Here is a 16,620-nt window from a genome sequence, read left to right on the forward strand (position 1 = left end):
CAGAAAAAAGAAATACCAGCAACGGTAAAGGTCACATTAAGGGATGTCAATTTTAAATGTTAGTTAAAACTACGTCTAGTGATTTTGTGCACCACTGAGTGCAGATTACAACAAATTTAGGACCACCAAGTCTCAAACATAATGCTTTCACTTAATCTGAGCCCTAGTTTACAACTTCAGATGTTTATGCTTCTATCTGTGAAAATAAGCACTAATTAGCACTGACTGTAACGGACTAACTGCTTATATCTAATATATAAGCGAAATAATACATAGAAAAAGCTTCAGGGTGGATTGCCAATCATTGCCTGTAAATTACCACAACAAACAGGACTGTTGGAAGAACATGTATCATTATTTGGTGCATATAATGCATAATATAATGCACCAAATTAGATCAATGCATTCTTGGGCAGCATAGAAATTGAAATTCACAGGAATGATGTATTCCAAAGGTAATGCAGACAGAGTCAAAGCCTGAACTACCATACCCATGAAAAGTTTTGCAGGCTTAGAAGCATGGCACAGTTCAGATGACAGTAGGACTTAGATACAGTACTTAAGTCTTCAATTGTTTTTGGCATTATGTCTAAATGCTTTACATCAATGTCCATTCACCACTTCAGGCTGGGATGCAAATAAATGCATTTCTTAACAATATCCTGAAATGAGTGGCAAGGTCTTCTAAAGTCAGTATAGGGTTTCATTAATGAATATGAATAAGAGGTGTTTCAATACACCTTTTTTTAAATTAACAAATTAAAATAACATTATGCATTCATTATGTTGAGTATATTTATATTGACATCATTATCTCAAATTCAGTTCACTGAACATAGCACAAAGGCATAACTGAAAAACTGTTAAAAGACAAAAATGGACGACATGATGTGGTGGTAAGGACACTGTGATCTTATAAAGTTGAGCCTGGAACTGTATCTTTCTAGGGGAAAATTCCCCTCTACTTTTCTGGGGCAAAAATCAAAACAAATCCATTGCTATAGCAGTCAGCGATCTGAAATTAGATCTTTGTTTTCAGACCCTATTTCCATATCCCTCATGTGGCATTCCAAATATACCCATTTACAACTTTACACCTCAATAACACCAAAGAAACACAACACAAGCACAATGGCAGTGAAATTCAGTCTATTGTGTCTGTGGCCCACTGTTCACAAAAGCACCCACTCTGGCGGCTGGAATGGAAAACGAGAAGCAAAGCGTCATTCTTTATTTTCTGAGCCTCTGCTCCTTTCCTGTAACTGTATAATTGTCAGCTGTTACTGTATCGCCAGTCTCAGCTGAGAAGCTGTTATAATAATGGTGAATTATTTACCGGATAAATGATTTCAAAGCAAAGCTCTAAATGAAAGCAAGCCCAAGCATGCATGACAACAAGGCAGTTGCTCAACACAACTGAAAGAAAGAGACTCAAAGCACTTCCTCAAAACCTTCAGAATCGCACACAGAGGGGGTTTCAGTGGCATGTTTCTACCATGCGTGTACCTGGAGACATCACACACAACTACAGTAGTCATCAGCTTATTCTGTTATAGAGCCAGATATCCTCAGATCTCTTAAAGCAAGCAAGGATCCAACTAGACAATACTGGGATCGATCCACCACTGCTGATGGTGTGATGCACTGTGTGATGCACTCTTCTGGTTCAGAAATTCCAAACCCTTTTCTTCACAGATTTACAAGGTACAACGCTGCAGAAGAAGCCGTATTTTGGATGAGACTTTAAACCAAGGATCGACCCACATTTTGGGCACCACAAATTCATATATTACGATTTACAAATGTGGGGGTTAGCCCTCAAGCAAAGGGAGAATCCAGAAAAGGTTTTAACTTCACGGCTTACTGATGTTCCCTCATCTTCCTCTGGATCAAAATCTGAACTACCCTGCTTCTACTCTACAAGTCAGCACTTCAGAGACATCGTTATTGGGACTTCTTGATAAATAACTTCGAGTATGCATCCTCAGACAGAGAAAGAGACTGCATCCATTTTTTTTTACTCTGTGCCAGCACGACGGTACAGAAAATAACAGGTTGTGTCCTAGGCTTAACACAGCTAACTTTTAAACAAATACAATTTTCCCCTAGCAACTGTCATCTATATACCAGAGAAAGATAGACACCCAGTCACCGTCATTCACATTATCATCGTTCCCTTCCACCTCCAGCAATGTTATTCTCTAATTTATAAAGTATAATAAACAATCTTACATTAACATAAGTTATTTCACAATGGTATCTGTTTCCATTCATGTTTTTATATCTATACTGCATAGTGGATTAAACAATATGTGATGCAACATGTGGACACTAATTTTCATAGTTCTGTCAACGTCAACACAACTCCATCAATATACATTTTATGCCTAATAGTGTATTCCTGTCAGGAATATTCCTGACTTCTGTGTGAGCCTAGTGCTGAGAAAAGCAGCCATTAAACAAGGTTAATTAGTTCTCACTAAAACTTTGATTTTAAGAAATATTGTTCAGACATAATGCGGAGGGTTAGCATTAAATGAGAGAGGCTGTAATACAATAATGGCTTCACTATAGTTTTGGAGTAGTTTTAATATGCGGAATGGTGCTTTCCTACACAGAACTATGGGAATACCATGCTACAGTATACTTTTTTAAGGAATGTGCTCTGTAGTAATACCATGGACCAATATAATAAAGCACTGTGAAACCTTGTCAGAACCACAGGAAACAGAAGCAAAATGATTTAAAACCAAAGTGCAAGTGCAAAAACCACAATAAATCCGCCAAGGTGAACTTCGTTGAGATTTAACAGGTGAATTACTGAACCTGCACAATGCATTTACACCTTTTCCTCTGTTTGGGCCTCTACAGATAACGTCAGATAACAGGTCAAGAAGAAAAACGGCCAGGTTCTGATCTGCTGGGGAGGAAATGTGTACCATCCCTGCGACCTGACAGCACAACACTCTGTCAGCAAGCCCCCAGCCTTATAGCTCTGGTCAGGACAAAGACCTGTAGATGCTAATTGTGTTCGACAGGCACAATCATACAGCAGGCAGGAGATTAGGAGAGTGTTAATTGCGTTCAGTGGCAAAGGGAGTCAGGAGGCAGCCTGGTGTCAGGGGAGTGGGCTGTGTTTGCAGGTGGTCAGGGGTTCCCAGAGGGTGGGAGGGAGCTTCACCACAAAGGATCTCTCTCTGACAGGAGGGCTGATGAGCCATGAAATCCCATCAGCCCATGCAGGGGGCAGTTTGGTATGTAAAGAGCACACTTGTGACTGTTGTTTTGGGTGGTTGTGTTTTGTTTTAATCACAGACCACCAAGGGATCCTCCAAAGCCCAGTGATTCCAAGCTGTCATTTGAGGGTGAAACCACCTGATGCAAAATCATTTTTAACTGGAGACCTTTCTGTTTAATGCATTCTTTTGTGGGTTCTTGTTACATTTACAGGTATTTTGGTCTCATTAACAATAAGACTAGGTGTTAAAGACTTATCAGCATCACTGTGGTTTGCAGCTATTGTGCCCCTCCTTCCTATAGCAAGGATGAACAACTGCATCCTGTTTGATTTACTTAGCTGACCATTGATTAACTCTTTAACTCACTGCTTAAAGAATTAAGGATCTGCATCAACAAGGACTAGGGAATGGAAAGGAACAAAAATGCCCAGGCTGCACACACACTTGTGATAGAGAAAGAGGATAGATCCCTATATTCAGGACTATGTAAAACCTACTGTTATTTAAGAACCTTACTATTGTGACAGATCTCTTCTTATAGCAACCCTTTGATTAAAAAAATACATTGTAATACATGTATTGACTCTTGGGCTAAAACGTTTTCTTCAATTCTCTCTTTTAAATGCAGAATGCTTTACTCCAGGCTAATAAGATTTTGAATTGGGCACCTAGGAAATGTTAATGGTTTTCATCAGGTTCTGGACAATGTAAGGAAAGTCACGAATATGAGGAAATCATTTGGCCCACCCAGAGCATTTATTTGCTTAGCAGCCTCATTAATCTGGCAGGGCAGCCTGTTCCAGAGAAAGAGTATTCCCAGCACTCCAGTAACACGTCTCATGTTTTCCTAAATATCTAGTTTTCAATCAGGCTAAAAACTACAGAGGTAAAACATTTGTATTTGAAACTATTAATCCAAATAAGAGGGACCCTTTTTTGTTTTTCAAAATGCTTGTTTTCATTTTCTCCTTATAACACTTAAGTTTCTGTGCCAGGGGAGCACAATTCCAGCCTTGAAGGTTTGAAATGTCTAAAGGCTTTCATTTCCTAACTAGCAAATTGCCATAATTATTTGCCTAAACAAACCAGATTAACCCCTGTGCCCAGGTGTTTCGGTGGTGATTTAAAGAGACCTACTGAAAAAGAACAGGTGGACTGTGGATCTCCAGCTAGTAGTTGTGCACCCTAGCACTACACCTTTACTCACAATATGCCTGGTTGAGCTTCAGTGTAGAGTTATAACATCAAGAGGCACAACTGACTTGATCTTATCAACTTATCAAGAAGGCTGGCTCTGTGTTGGGGATGAGCCTTGACCCCATGGAGGTGGTGGCTGAGAGGAGAATGCTGACCAAGCTCACAGCCATCATGAACGACGCCTCTCATCAGCTTCATGGGACTGTTATTAAAAGCGGAGTACTTTTAGCAACAGGCTGCTCCAGCTACGGTGTTCAAGGGAACGTTTCCGCAGGTCGGCGGCTGTCAGGGTGTATAACGCTGCCCTAGGCTAGGACTGTTAGCCCTTCATTTGCTCGTCTATGGACAGCATGTTTGCTCCATTGTACTTTTTGGACAATCAGTCTGTATAAACCTATGCACATTTTGCACATATTTTATTGTTTTTACAGTGACTATGATCATCACATTTTGCACACACCTATGTATTTATTTTTTATTTATTGATTTTGTTGTCTTTTGTTTTATAACTATTCTGATGTCTGTTTTTGCTTGTCTTGGGCTGGACTGCTGTAACACATCAATTTGCCTTTGGGTTCAATAAAGTCATATCTATCTATCTTCACCACATGTCATCTCCAGGAAAAATGCTGGAAACGACAAACCTCTCTATATGTCTTCATGTCACAGAAACCGTTGACTTCAACACTAAAGCACTGTGAATGAGGCTCCTGAATTACCAAACTTTATCATGACTTTAACATTTAAAATAATTACAGTGAATAAAGCTAAAAAAACTTCAGTTACTCATACCTGAAGAATGAGTAACTTTTTCTAAATTAGCATGTAACAAACACTGACGTCTAATAGGATTTAAAAGGTGGGTATGTCATTGTATAAACACTAAAACCACAAAACATGACAAATATAATGTAATGGTACCTAGTACTTCATTATTGTATTGTATGTGTGACCTGCTTGAAGCACATCAATCAAATCTAGCCCACTACAGTAATGAATCTGACACCACTGGGTTGTTGTCTTTGTAATATTCATTTGTCATGTTCATGGCTTTTGTTGTAGATAACGACTGTATATATTTTTTTGGAATGTACACTTTCATGTTAAAGTTATTGCAAAAATTCTGTATTAAGTAAAATGACAATTTATGGATTTACAAATTATGCTGTTTAATATTTGTAACCAATTGGGTTGATCAACAGGGTGTCTACTGTTAAGCCTCGGGATACAGGAGTGTTGGTGCTGTTGAAAGCAAAATGAGCTGAAGACAATGCTTTGCTCCAGCTCCTGGTGGTGTGTTGTGGGATTTTGTCCCATTCCTCACATAATACCTGGAAAAGCATGTGCCCGTTCATTGATCTCTGTTGCCCTGGATGCTAAAGTCATCCCACAGATGTTCCATGGGGCTCCATGGGTCTGGGGAGAAAGGCATCCACAGAATAACAGTCCAATTCCCAGCACTTGAGAAAACAGACGCTCCCTGAGCAGCACGAGGACATGACATTCCAGCAGGACAACAGATCGCATCAGATTGAGGTCACTGGAGGGGAAGCAAGTGTGATGCCAGGACTTCATCAATGCTGTATCATGTCCATGTAGTCAAGCTGGCATCAGTTCCTACAAGTGGAGTTCTGTAGTGACTAGACACTCCTCTCCAGACCAGCACAGTTGATAGTGATGAGCAACTCTTGGCAAGATGTGTGACTCGTAGTCTGCATGATGGTAGCCTATCACTGTATGGACTTCATTTCACTGTAAGATCTTGCCAGGTTAGATACCTTTTGTTTACTTACAGTTTAAAATGCACTTACTTAATCCATCTCCCAATATACTGCTGACACAAAGGTGCCTCTGTACTTCGGCATTATGCCCAGCTTGTCAATAAATTTCATAAGCTAGACACAGTGGTTCTTTTATATATGTTTTTTTCAGATAGAGACAACTTAATGGTTATGCAGCAGTCACCATGATTCAACTGTGTTCACGGTTACTCATGATCACTGAAGTCGATAATACAAAAGATTTATTCAATATCCAAATTCTATACACTTTTTCTAAAACATGCAATTTATCATATTTGTCTTTTGATGTGCAGTATACAGTATATCACTAAGTGCAATCTGAACTTCATTGCACAATGTGACTAATTTGTATATTTTTTGTCTACATTGGTTCTCATAGAATAGAACTTTTTGCTTTTTTAAAACTGAGCTCCAGAACTTTTTTTTGTTTTTATTGTTCCTTTTTGTAAAACAAAATTAAATAGTGCTCAAAAGGCAATACAATCCTAATGGACTATGGCACATGACAAAAGGTGATTTATATAACTACAGATGCAGCCATTCAAAATGAGCGGGGTACGCTGCGGTACAACGCGGTAGGCATATCGCATCAAATACCGTCATAACACGTCATTTCACGTCATACCGCCCTTTACTGTATGCAAATTATATTATGTTAATAGTATCCAGAATCACCTTGTAAAACTGGCAGGTGGAGCTAATAAAACTTTCATGTACAGCATTTGAGTCGTCACCAGAAAAAAACTGGTTTCGAATCCTGCTCACTGCTGAAGGACAATCTTTACTCAGTTAAGAATTTAAGTTGTATACTCTTTAGACTTTCAAATATAAACTGTGTATTACAGCATGTTAATCATTAGACATTAAAAAGTTGGTATATTTTATGAAAGCAAGATTGGTCAGTTGGACAAGAGTACGCAGTCTACCACCTTTATAATAAATATTTTAATTATGCAGAAATATTTTATTAATCAAAGTCTTTACCAAGATATTACTAATAGTAATAATGAATGACTTCGGACAAGCTTTAAACTCAAAGTATTACCCTGGTCCACATTCTTTGTAATCGTCTTTGTAAACGAAAAGACTTTATTTTTTCATTGACAAAAAGTAACACCACAGCATTTCGTTGATCCGATCACACATTTGTTTTCAATCATACAAAGTCTTGAGAATCACCGATTCACTATGCCTTTCACGTGCTCATAAAAGATACTAATTTAGGAACATAAACAGATCACTGTATGTAAACTATACTGTATATGGCTGGTCTTGGTATTTTAAAGAACAAATACACACCAGTATTCCATTTCTCCCTAAACATTTTAAGCATCAAAGTCTTACATGTGGTTATTTCAGAAACGGTTTTATGTGCTGCTTCTGACCATATTATTGTAGTTTTATATACTTTGTGAAAATTGATCGTTTTAACCTTTTCTGCGAATAAGCTCGTTATCTGAGTAAACAAAAGCATACTTTTAGAATTTGATCAATAGGGAATAGAATATGGAATCGCATATCTAAATAAATTAATAACGATATAATTATATTAATGTACTGTTGCACAAAAAGTAGTATAAGACTTTCCATTGATATCTGTATTGCTGTTACACTGCATGACCTGTCACTTTCTGTGGTGTGATGGCTTAAGTGACTGACTTATAAGGCTGAGGTTGGAGGTATGATCCCAGCTGTCAACATGAATTTTCTTTTAACAAATAAACATTTCTTTGGAAAACTAAAATAGCAAATATTATTGTCATTATATTGAAATTTTTTATATTTCTAAATATCACAACATGTTCATACTGTACAGTATGTACACAGTGGTACTGCAGGGTGTAGAAACAAACCCACGTAATTTTAAAGACCTCTACTTGTGAAACTTTTCACAGCCTGTACATAAAGCTATATACACAATACTGCTGACAGCAGGAAAATTCCTATTCTTTACTCAGCAGCTTATTAAAAACAGCACCCACGTTGTTCAAGACGAATTTTTTTTACACAGAAGACTGACAGAGGTTCACGTTGTGATCTATTTTTCTAAGAAAACATGTGTCAGTCTGTCCGTGGGGGGAAAGTGGACTGTCTTTCATTGGAAGACTTGCCCTATTCTACCTTGAAAATGAATAAGTTGAAAAAGGCTTGTGAAACCAGTTTGTTAACAAACAATGTAGACACAGAGACTCAGACTGTGGATTGAAATTTGGCACAGCCAGCACAGAAAGACAGACAGAGATAGAGACAGAGACAATATAGTGCCCATAATATTTGATATTTTAGTTTTTCATAAATGTTTATTTGTTAAAAGAAAATTCACAGCAACGGCTGGATTTGAACACTCACCCTCAGGCTTATAAGCCAGTCATTTCAGCCATCACGCAACAGAAACAGACACGTATCACGTACTGAAACAGCCATACACATATCAATAGAAAGTCTTATACTACTGTTTGTGCAACAGTACATGAATATAGTTATATTATTATTAATTTCTTTAGCTAGCTATCCGATTTCATATTATATTCCCTATTAATCAAATTCTAAAAGTATGCTTTTGTTTACTCCGAAACGAGCGTATTCTCAGAAAAGGTTAAAACAATCCATTTTCACAAAGTACATAAACACACAGCAATATGGTCAGAAGGAGGACGTAAAAACATTTCCGAAATAACCACATGTAAGACTTTGATGCTTAAAATGTTTAGGGAGAAATGGAATACTGGTGTGTATTTTTTCTTTAAACTACCAATACCAGCAATATACAGTTTACATAATATGTTTATGTTACTAAATTAATATTGTTTATGACATTCAGATGCGTTATGCTCCTATTCTTTTTATGCTCAGCTACTAAAATTTCCCTTTAGTTGTAAAATTCCATATAAATATTCAATACTAAGCGGATTGAAACGTGCACAGTAAAGAGATTTAATGATTAAATCTTTTCACTACCGACCAATGCACACGAGTGCCCCTGTCATCATTTTGGCCAGCCAATCACGTACCGCGGTACGGCGCGGGGGCTTGTGCATAGTTGCGTGCGGTATGGGGTTTGTACCGCGAACTTTGAATGGCTGCATCTGTATTCAATTAGTTTTTCATTTTGAAATGTAAAATTGTTACTTTGAAATTAAGACACCAGCCAAATGAAGTCAAATCACATCATGGGTCTCAGAGAATCTAAGCAATAGTTTTAAATCTTTCTGTCATTACTATTGTTAATGTGTTTTGCTGTAGTTAAACATTGTTTTCATGTCTTGTGACTTACTGCCACCTGCTGGCAAAACCTGCGCTGGAAAGGTTGGATCTTCCCCACTCAGCCAGGTTCACTCCTGTTGTGTGATACAGCTCAGGCATTTTTAGAGATCTCTTTAAATCAACTAAAATAAACTAAATTGAACTAAAAATGAATGAAATATTGAAATTGAATTAAACTAGAAATAATTAGTTCAATTAAGCATGTTTCATTTGGCTATTATGATGTATTATTGTATTGTTCAGAAAAAGTCTATGAAAGTAGCTGTCCTGTCATTTGCTAATGTTACTGTTAAAATGGAAGTTAATGCCATTTCAGGGAGCCTTGCTCTTAGGTACAAAAATGAACATTTAATTTCACTGAAAAACAAAAATTCACGGAGGAGACATTCCACATAAAGTGATCATCTTTTTCTTTTCTCATTCACTGGAGGGAAAAAGGCACTATATACATAAACCGTTAAATAAACATGATTTTATTTTCTAAAGAAAGATTTTTGTGCATACAGTAATGTACTGGAAGTAGTTCAGGTGGGAAACTGCGTCAGCATGCGTAGGCTGCAAAGGAACAAGTAATAGGTTTATTCCATGCTGAAAAGAGAAGAAAGAAAACAACATTTTGGCCGTGGAGCCTTCTTCAGGTGCTACCTGCTCACACCTGAAGTCACACCTAAAGAAGGCTTCAGGGTCGAAATGTTGTTTTCTTTCTTCTCTTTTCAGCATGGAATAAACCTATTACTTGTCCCAGTAATGCACTTGTTCATTACGGAAACCAATTTGATTTCTGTCTCTTACTTAATCACAGATGGGAAATTTGCTTTGCAGGCTGGTAAAGACATAACACATAATACATTTATAGACACAACACATTACCCAAGACATTTAAACACTATATATTTAACTGATGTACGGTGAGAAAGAAAACCAATATACAGTGTAGTTCATAAGTATTTGGACAGTGACACACTTTTTGCTGTTTTGGCTCTTTTCCAGCACATTGGATTTGAAATGAAACAATAACTATGAGGTTATAACCCTTTCTTTGAGGACGTCAGGATATCGGCGTCCACATCATAGTTGGGATGTTTGTTCCAGGCCCCAAACCCTTTGAATAAAAATATGCATTTCCCTGTTTGGTAGATTATTTAAACCTCTTATATTTTTTTAAAAATCCAAATAGTTTTCCTAGTTCGTGTTTCACTACTCAATCTTATGAAGTGCACTAGGTCAGTAGCTTTGAGGATTTTGAATGCTTACAGTAAATCAGGTCTTGCTATAACTATGAATAGAATAATGAAGGCTAAGAATGTCTTATTTTTTTAATGGTGTAGTACACCAATAAGATATTTACAGACAACATTAAAACTAACATACCATTTTGTGATTTAGTTGAAAAGTGTCTGGTCATGGATGTGGTAGTGTGCTCACCTATTTGAATAACACAACTTTATACAAAAACATGAATGCAATTATTTTTATTTCAGAAACAGTAGTTCCCATCATTAAAACTCCTTTTTTGATTTTGCATTGCAAGGAGTTTCCCCTCCATGTTAAACATGTTTGATGGTGGCAGATGGATTATTACAGAAAGGCTCTGGATAAAGCAGTCGACATCTTCGACAGCAAAGATGGTTTTTTTGGCATCTTCCTGGAGTTTGGAATTCCAGGGATCCCTGGAAACACAGAGTGGTTTGACATGTCACTGTTCCAGTTTCTTTATTCCATGGCAGCAGGTCAGATAGACTTTGGATACAGTTCTACCCAGAGGCATCTTAACGTCAGGTTTATTCAATAAGAAGCTATTTGATTAAAGGTGTGTGATAATTTGGCTATTAGACAACTGTTTTTCAGTCATTTCAATCACATTCATAACTATTATTCCTGTCATCTTCTATTGGACTATTCACCCCTGATCTGTACTATTACCTGTCCCTTAACCAGTTCAATACATGAATTTCCCTAAATGCCTATTGCCTTTAATTTAAGAAGAACATTACCAAAAGCATCTTTAAAATCTAATCATATCATTTTGTACGTTCTGTGTGTTTAGTGCTGTGACTTGTTTGAAGAATTTTAACAAGTTGGTAAAGGAAGAATGACCTTTTCTAAAACCATATTGACTACTGCTAGGGTCTTATTTTCATATGAGCGATCCTGTTGTTTAGTTCTAAAGTGGTTTTCATAACTTTACTTGTAAAAGAAGATGTATTAGCTTATATCTTGTCATATAAGTCACATTTAGTCATATTTACTAAACCGAGAGATACTGTAGAAGGGAATGAGGGAGGGCACTGAAAATGGAGAAAATAGAGTACCGTTGAAGAGGACTGCCAAAGATTGATGCACTGGACAATGGACTATTTAGAAGAAGAGAGATCAGGGAAGAGTAGAGGTGCACAGTTAACCACTTGATCAGAGTGGAGTTTGGAGTTCTGCCTCACCATTCCTATGGAGGTAGCAGTGTCAATAAAAAGTGACGTTTGCAGAAGTTTAAGGCCAATTTGTATAAAAATCAGTTTGTTTTTTAAAGGATTCTAAATTTAGATGAATTCCCCCATTCTACATAAATTCCATCCAATGTCTAATTCTGAACCACACTTGTCACTAATGTGCTACACAAAATAAAATCACAGTCACAAACTAAATACTCACCATCTGGAGTGTTCTGAGGCTTGTTCCTACTGAATCTGTCCAAACTAAAAACTTCTTTTTTGAAGAACTACAGTATGAGCACACAAAGAAAACAATTTAGGAATATTTCTTCCACAGGTATTATACTTGAACTGTTACGTACTGTATTGATCTTGATAAATTTGTAGTCATTATTCACACAGAACATTCAGCATTGGCCACCATAGCAGTTGCTATTCTTGTTTATTGCAATTAATAGGAATGTCTTCTAGAATGTTATTTGATGTACAAATGAGCATTCTATTCAAATAATTTCTGTAGTGTTAATATTAAAAATACAATAATGCCCAAATTAATTAATAATTTAAGTTTGGGTATCTAATCCATACCTTGTGTTTTTGAGGCTCGGTGTACTCATCAGGCACTTTAAATGGTCCAAAGCTTTCACAGCTCCCGCGTCCACTGGATGTTCCCTGGGCTCTTAAGTTTTCCAAAGATGGATTTGTTTCATTCTGAATTCTGACGTCTTTTGACCTATTACCCATGATCTTATGCTTTAGCATGGAGCCAAACTTTTTCAAAGGATGTTTCTTGACTTTCTGGCTCACATTCACATCTTCATCCGGCGTATTAACTGCAAAGGGGATGTTGCTGTGCGAGAGAAGCCCTTTGCTCTCAGATGTTTTGGTCAGTTGCACTGGGGTCATGTAATGTTTTGCTATGTCAATGCGCAGACCACTCTTGCTTTGGGCTGGACTGAGATTTTTGTCCTTATTAAGGCTGGGATTGTACACATACCAAGATGAGTGTCCGGGCAACTCCTGTCACAAAAAAAAACAAAAAGTTACAGTTCAGTGATTGTTGTTTCATTTTTCAAAGTAAATCAAAACAAGTAACACTTCTCTTACGGAAAAGAAGATAAGGATTATGGGGTGTGTATATGTTTTTAGCACTGACGTTAACACTAGAATAAAGGCAGACAATGAAATATAAAATAAGAAATCAATGTGAATGTTTAAAATTGCATGTATAGAAAATAATGCATCTCAATTTTTTTTTATGATGCAGATATCAGTTTGGAAATGTAGACAATACTGTGAGCAAGTCTCTCCATAGTAGCATTAACTCACCTGATTGCTCTTGTACTAATTGAGTGATAAAGCTGACATCCACAGACAGGTGAGTTTAGTACGTATGCTATGAACTGACAATAGGGATATTTCTGAGATGTTATACAGTATTAGGGAAAACAAATCTGGATTTGTAGTTTTATTGTAAAGGAAAATGCACAACAAAACTATCATCATATTTACAAAATAAGAGTTCCATTTTCCAGTACTTTCTACACAAATGTCTGTTAATTAGGTACAGAACAGGTCCATCCTACTTTGATAAGAGACATTTTTACAGGTTTGGAACTGTTGGTCATACCTCATCAACCACATCATGCGAAGACGACTCCAGAAGTCGTGTTTTCACACAGTCTGGCCTCGAGGAGCTCTTCATAGTTTTCTTAACTGTCTTCCCTGAAGCCTTACACTGCTGTACTCCTTCTACATCCTGGACTCCTTGAGCCAAATAATCTCCAGGCTTCTCTGGGGTCTCAGAAGCAGAACAACCTTTTTTCTTATTAGAACAAGGTGTCACACCAACAGCTTCTCCTATGGAACGTGATGAGCAGGGCTTATCCATAGTGTCTTCTGGCTGGAAACTGTTTTCAAACCCACTTGGAACTGTTGGAGAAAAGCCCTTTGGAGACTTTTTCATAGAAGACTGTAGTTTTTTACTTCTGACTGTAGTTACGTTTGTGTCCACAATTTTGTCCTGTGTGGACTTACTGGTTTTCTGAGAAATGAGAGATTGTGAAGATGGAATTGAACACCCGCTTCGTAAACCATAATTTGCAATAGTTTCTTTAGCCACACAACAGGCCATTTCCTTGATCATTTCTGGATTCTGTGAGGCAATTCCTACTTGTAATACTTTCTTGCTGCCAATGGATTCCATCAGTTTGCTGTAAACAGAGCTAACGGTTTTCTTGATGGCTTGCTGTAATGGAAGATGTTCTTCAGCCTTTGGTTCACTGATGGTTAGAGTGGAAACCTTTGTCAATTCCTTCAGCGCATCTTTGGTGAGTTTCAGTGCCAGGTCCCTGACCTGAGACTCGGACAGCTCTTCCAGTTCCCCAGAATAATTTTCTGGGTTGGGGAATCCAGGGCGAATTTTCAAAAGCAGTTTTGCCATGATATTTTTCACTGCATCTGTTTGACACATAACAGGTGAAGGTTCTAACTGGTCCATTTTGGTGCACATGAGCTGCTCAGTGCTCAGGGTTTCCATATCAATGGCAGCTTGAGGAGCATCTGAAGACTCGATATCTGAATGTTGGAACTTCATAATTTCTCTCACAAGAGAATCAACTATCTTTTGGGCCAGGGCCTCACTCTTGGCTGCTACTGCTTGTTGTAAGTTGTCTTTGGAACCAGCACTCTGCAGCAGTTCTCTGTAAATACAGCTGGCCACTTGTTTGACAGAAACCAGCTCACATTGGATATTGCTTCCCATTGTTGGATTACATTCTGAGGTATCTGGGGCTGTAAATAGTTTCTTCAGCACATTGTCAATAATGCCCACAGCAAATTCACTGAGCTCCCAACAAGATAAACTATCCATAATCTGTTCTTGTTTCTTCTCCCTCTTTGGAGAAATAGGATGAATTCTTAAGAGCAGTTTAGTTACAATTTTTTTCAAAATATCTGAATATGGTAGGGGAATATCAGAAAGTGGTTGAATATCAGAAGCGGGCTCTGGAGGTGACATTCCCTTTTCTTGGCAACCAAGGTTAAAGGTGTCATTTTCACTGCTGTTCACATCATTAGTGGCTTCGTTTGTAATGAAGGAAGGAGAAGGACCTAAGGCTGAAGACTCAGCTGTTGAAAAGTAGAGCTTTGAGAGCTCTTTAACCAAAGATACAATAATGGCTTTGGACACTTCCTGATTTTTGGACATTATTGCATCGTATAATGCAATAAGGGAGCCACTTTCTTGCAGCAAGTCATTGTACACTTTTTCAATCATTTGGTCTGCATCCAAAGGCTGAATAAAGATGCATCTGTCATGGTCAGGTGTGCCTATAGTAATTCCTGGAACAGCTGATAACTGCATGATCACAGATTCAGTAATACTTATAACCATTTCACTCAGGGTTTGCAGAGGTCTTTTCAAATCTTCAGCACTGGACTCAGGGCAGGAACAGTTAAGCTGAATTTTCTTTAGCAGATTATCTGTGACTCCATGTACTATTTCAGAAGAAACAAGGGAAACTTCAGAAGACTGTGCTATGGGTGTTGCCTCTTTGTTGTGCTCACTACCGATTCTAATATCACTCATCAGCTCATCAACCTTCACATCATGCGAAGAGGACTCCAGAGGTTGTGTTTTCATACAGTCTGGGCTTGAGGAGCTCTTCTTAGTCTTCTTAACTGTCTTCCCTGATGCCTTACACTGCTGTACTCCTTCTAGACCCTGGACTCTTTGAACCAGATAATCTCCAGGCTTCTCTGGGGTCTCAGAAGCTAAGCAATCTTTTTTCTTATTAGAACAAGGTGTCACACCAACAGCTTCTCCTAGGGAACGTGATGAGCAGGGCTTATCCATAGTGTCTTCTGGCTGGAAACTGTTTTCAAACCCACTTGGAACTGTTGGAGAAAAGCCTTTTGGAGACTTTGTCATAGGAGACTGCAGTTTTTTACTTCTGACTGTTCGACCAATAACAGGTGAAGGTTCTAACTGGTCCATTTTGGTGCACATGAGCTGCTCAGTGCTCCGGGTTTCCATATCAATGGCAGCTTGAGGAGTACTGGACTCAGGGCTGGAACAGTTTAGCTGAATTTTCTTTAGCAGATTATCTGTGACTCCATGTACTATTTCAGAAGAAACAAGAGAAACTTCAGAAGACTGAGCTCTGGGTGTTGCCTTTTTGTTGTGCTCACTAGCGATTCTAATATCACTCATCAGCTCATCAACCTTCACATCATGCGACGAGGACTCCAGAAGTTGTGTTTTCATACAGTCTGGGCTTGAGGAGCTCTTCTTAGTCTTCTTTACTGTCTTCCCTGAAGCCTTACAATGCTGTACTCCTTCTAGACCCTGGACTCTTTGAACCAGATAATCTCCAGGCTTCTCAGGGGTCTCAGAAGCTAAGCAATCTTTTCTCTTATTAGAACAAGGTGTCACACCAACAGCTTCTCCTAGGGAACGTGATGAGCAGGGCTTATCCATAGTGTCTTCTGGCTGGAAACTGTTATCAAACCCACTTGGAACTGTTGGAAAAAATCCTTTTGGAGACTTTGTCATAGAAGACTGCAGTTTTTTACTTCTGACTGTTCGACCAATAACAGGTGAAGATTCTAACTGGTCCATTTTGGTGCACATGAGCTGCTCAGTGCTCCGGGATTCCATATCAATGGCAGCTTGAGGAGTACTGGACT

At 38.1% G+C, this 16,620-nt stretch overlaps 1 protein-coding gene across 1 annotated transcript; it reads right to left on the reverse strand.

Moving 5' to 3' along the window:
* Positions 1-10,959: 10,959 nt before the first annotated feature.
* Positions 10,960-16,084, reverse strand: LOC148652285 (uncharacterized). Its single transcript, XM_088597525.1, has 4 exons — positions 13,562-16,084; positions 12,520-12,951; positions 12,152-12,218; positions 10,960-11,172 (listed from the first exon to the last, which is right to left on the reverse strand). The coding sequence occupies exons 1-4, from the start codon at positions 15,965-15,967 to the stop codon at positions 11,081-11,083; spliced, it is 2,997 nt and encodes a 998-aa protein (XP_088453651.1). The 5' UTR covers positions 15,968-16,084; the 3' UTR covers positions 10,960-11,080.
* Between the last annotated feature and the right edge of the window lie 536 nt (positions 16,085-16,620).

Source organism: Lepisosteus platostomus, chromosome 11 (genome assembly GCF_059453375.1).
Source record: "Lepisosteus platostomus isolate fLepPlt1 chromosome 11, fLepPlt1.hap1, whole genome shotgun sequence".
Lineage (NCBI taxonomy): Eukaryota > Metazoa > Chordata > Actinopteri > Semionotiformes > Lepisosteidae > Lepisosteus > Lepisosteus platostomus.

Coding starts and splice junctions, on each gene's coding strand:
- LOC148652285 (XM_088597525.1), bottom strand. CDS start 15,967: ATGGAAACCCGGAGCACTGAGCAGCTCATGTGCACCAAAATGGACCAG. Junction 12,952..13,561: donor CGCATGATGTGGTTGATGAG/GTATGACCAACA, acceptor TTTTTGTGACAG/GAGTTGCCCGGACACTCATC. Junction 12,219..12,519: donor CCGAGCCTCAAAAACACAAG/GTATGGATTAGA, acceptor CTCATACTGTAG/TTCTTCAAAAAAGAAGTTTT.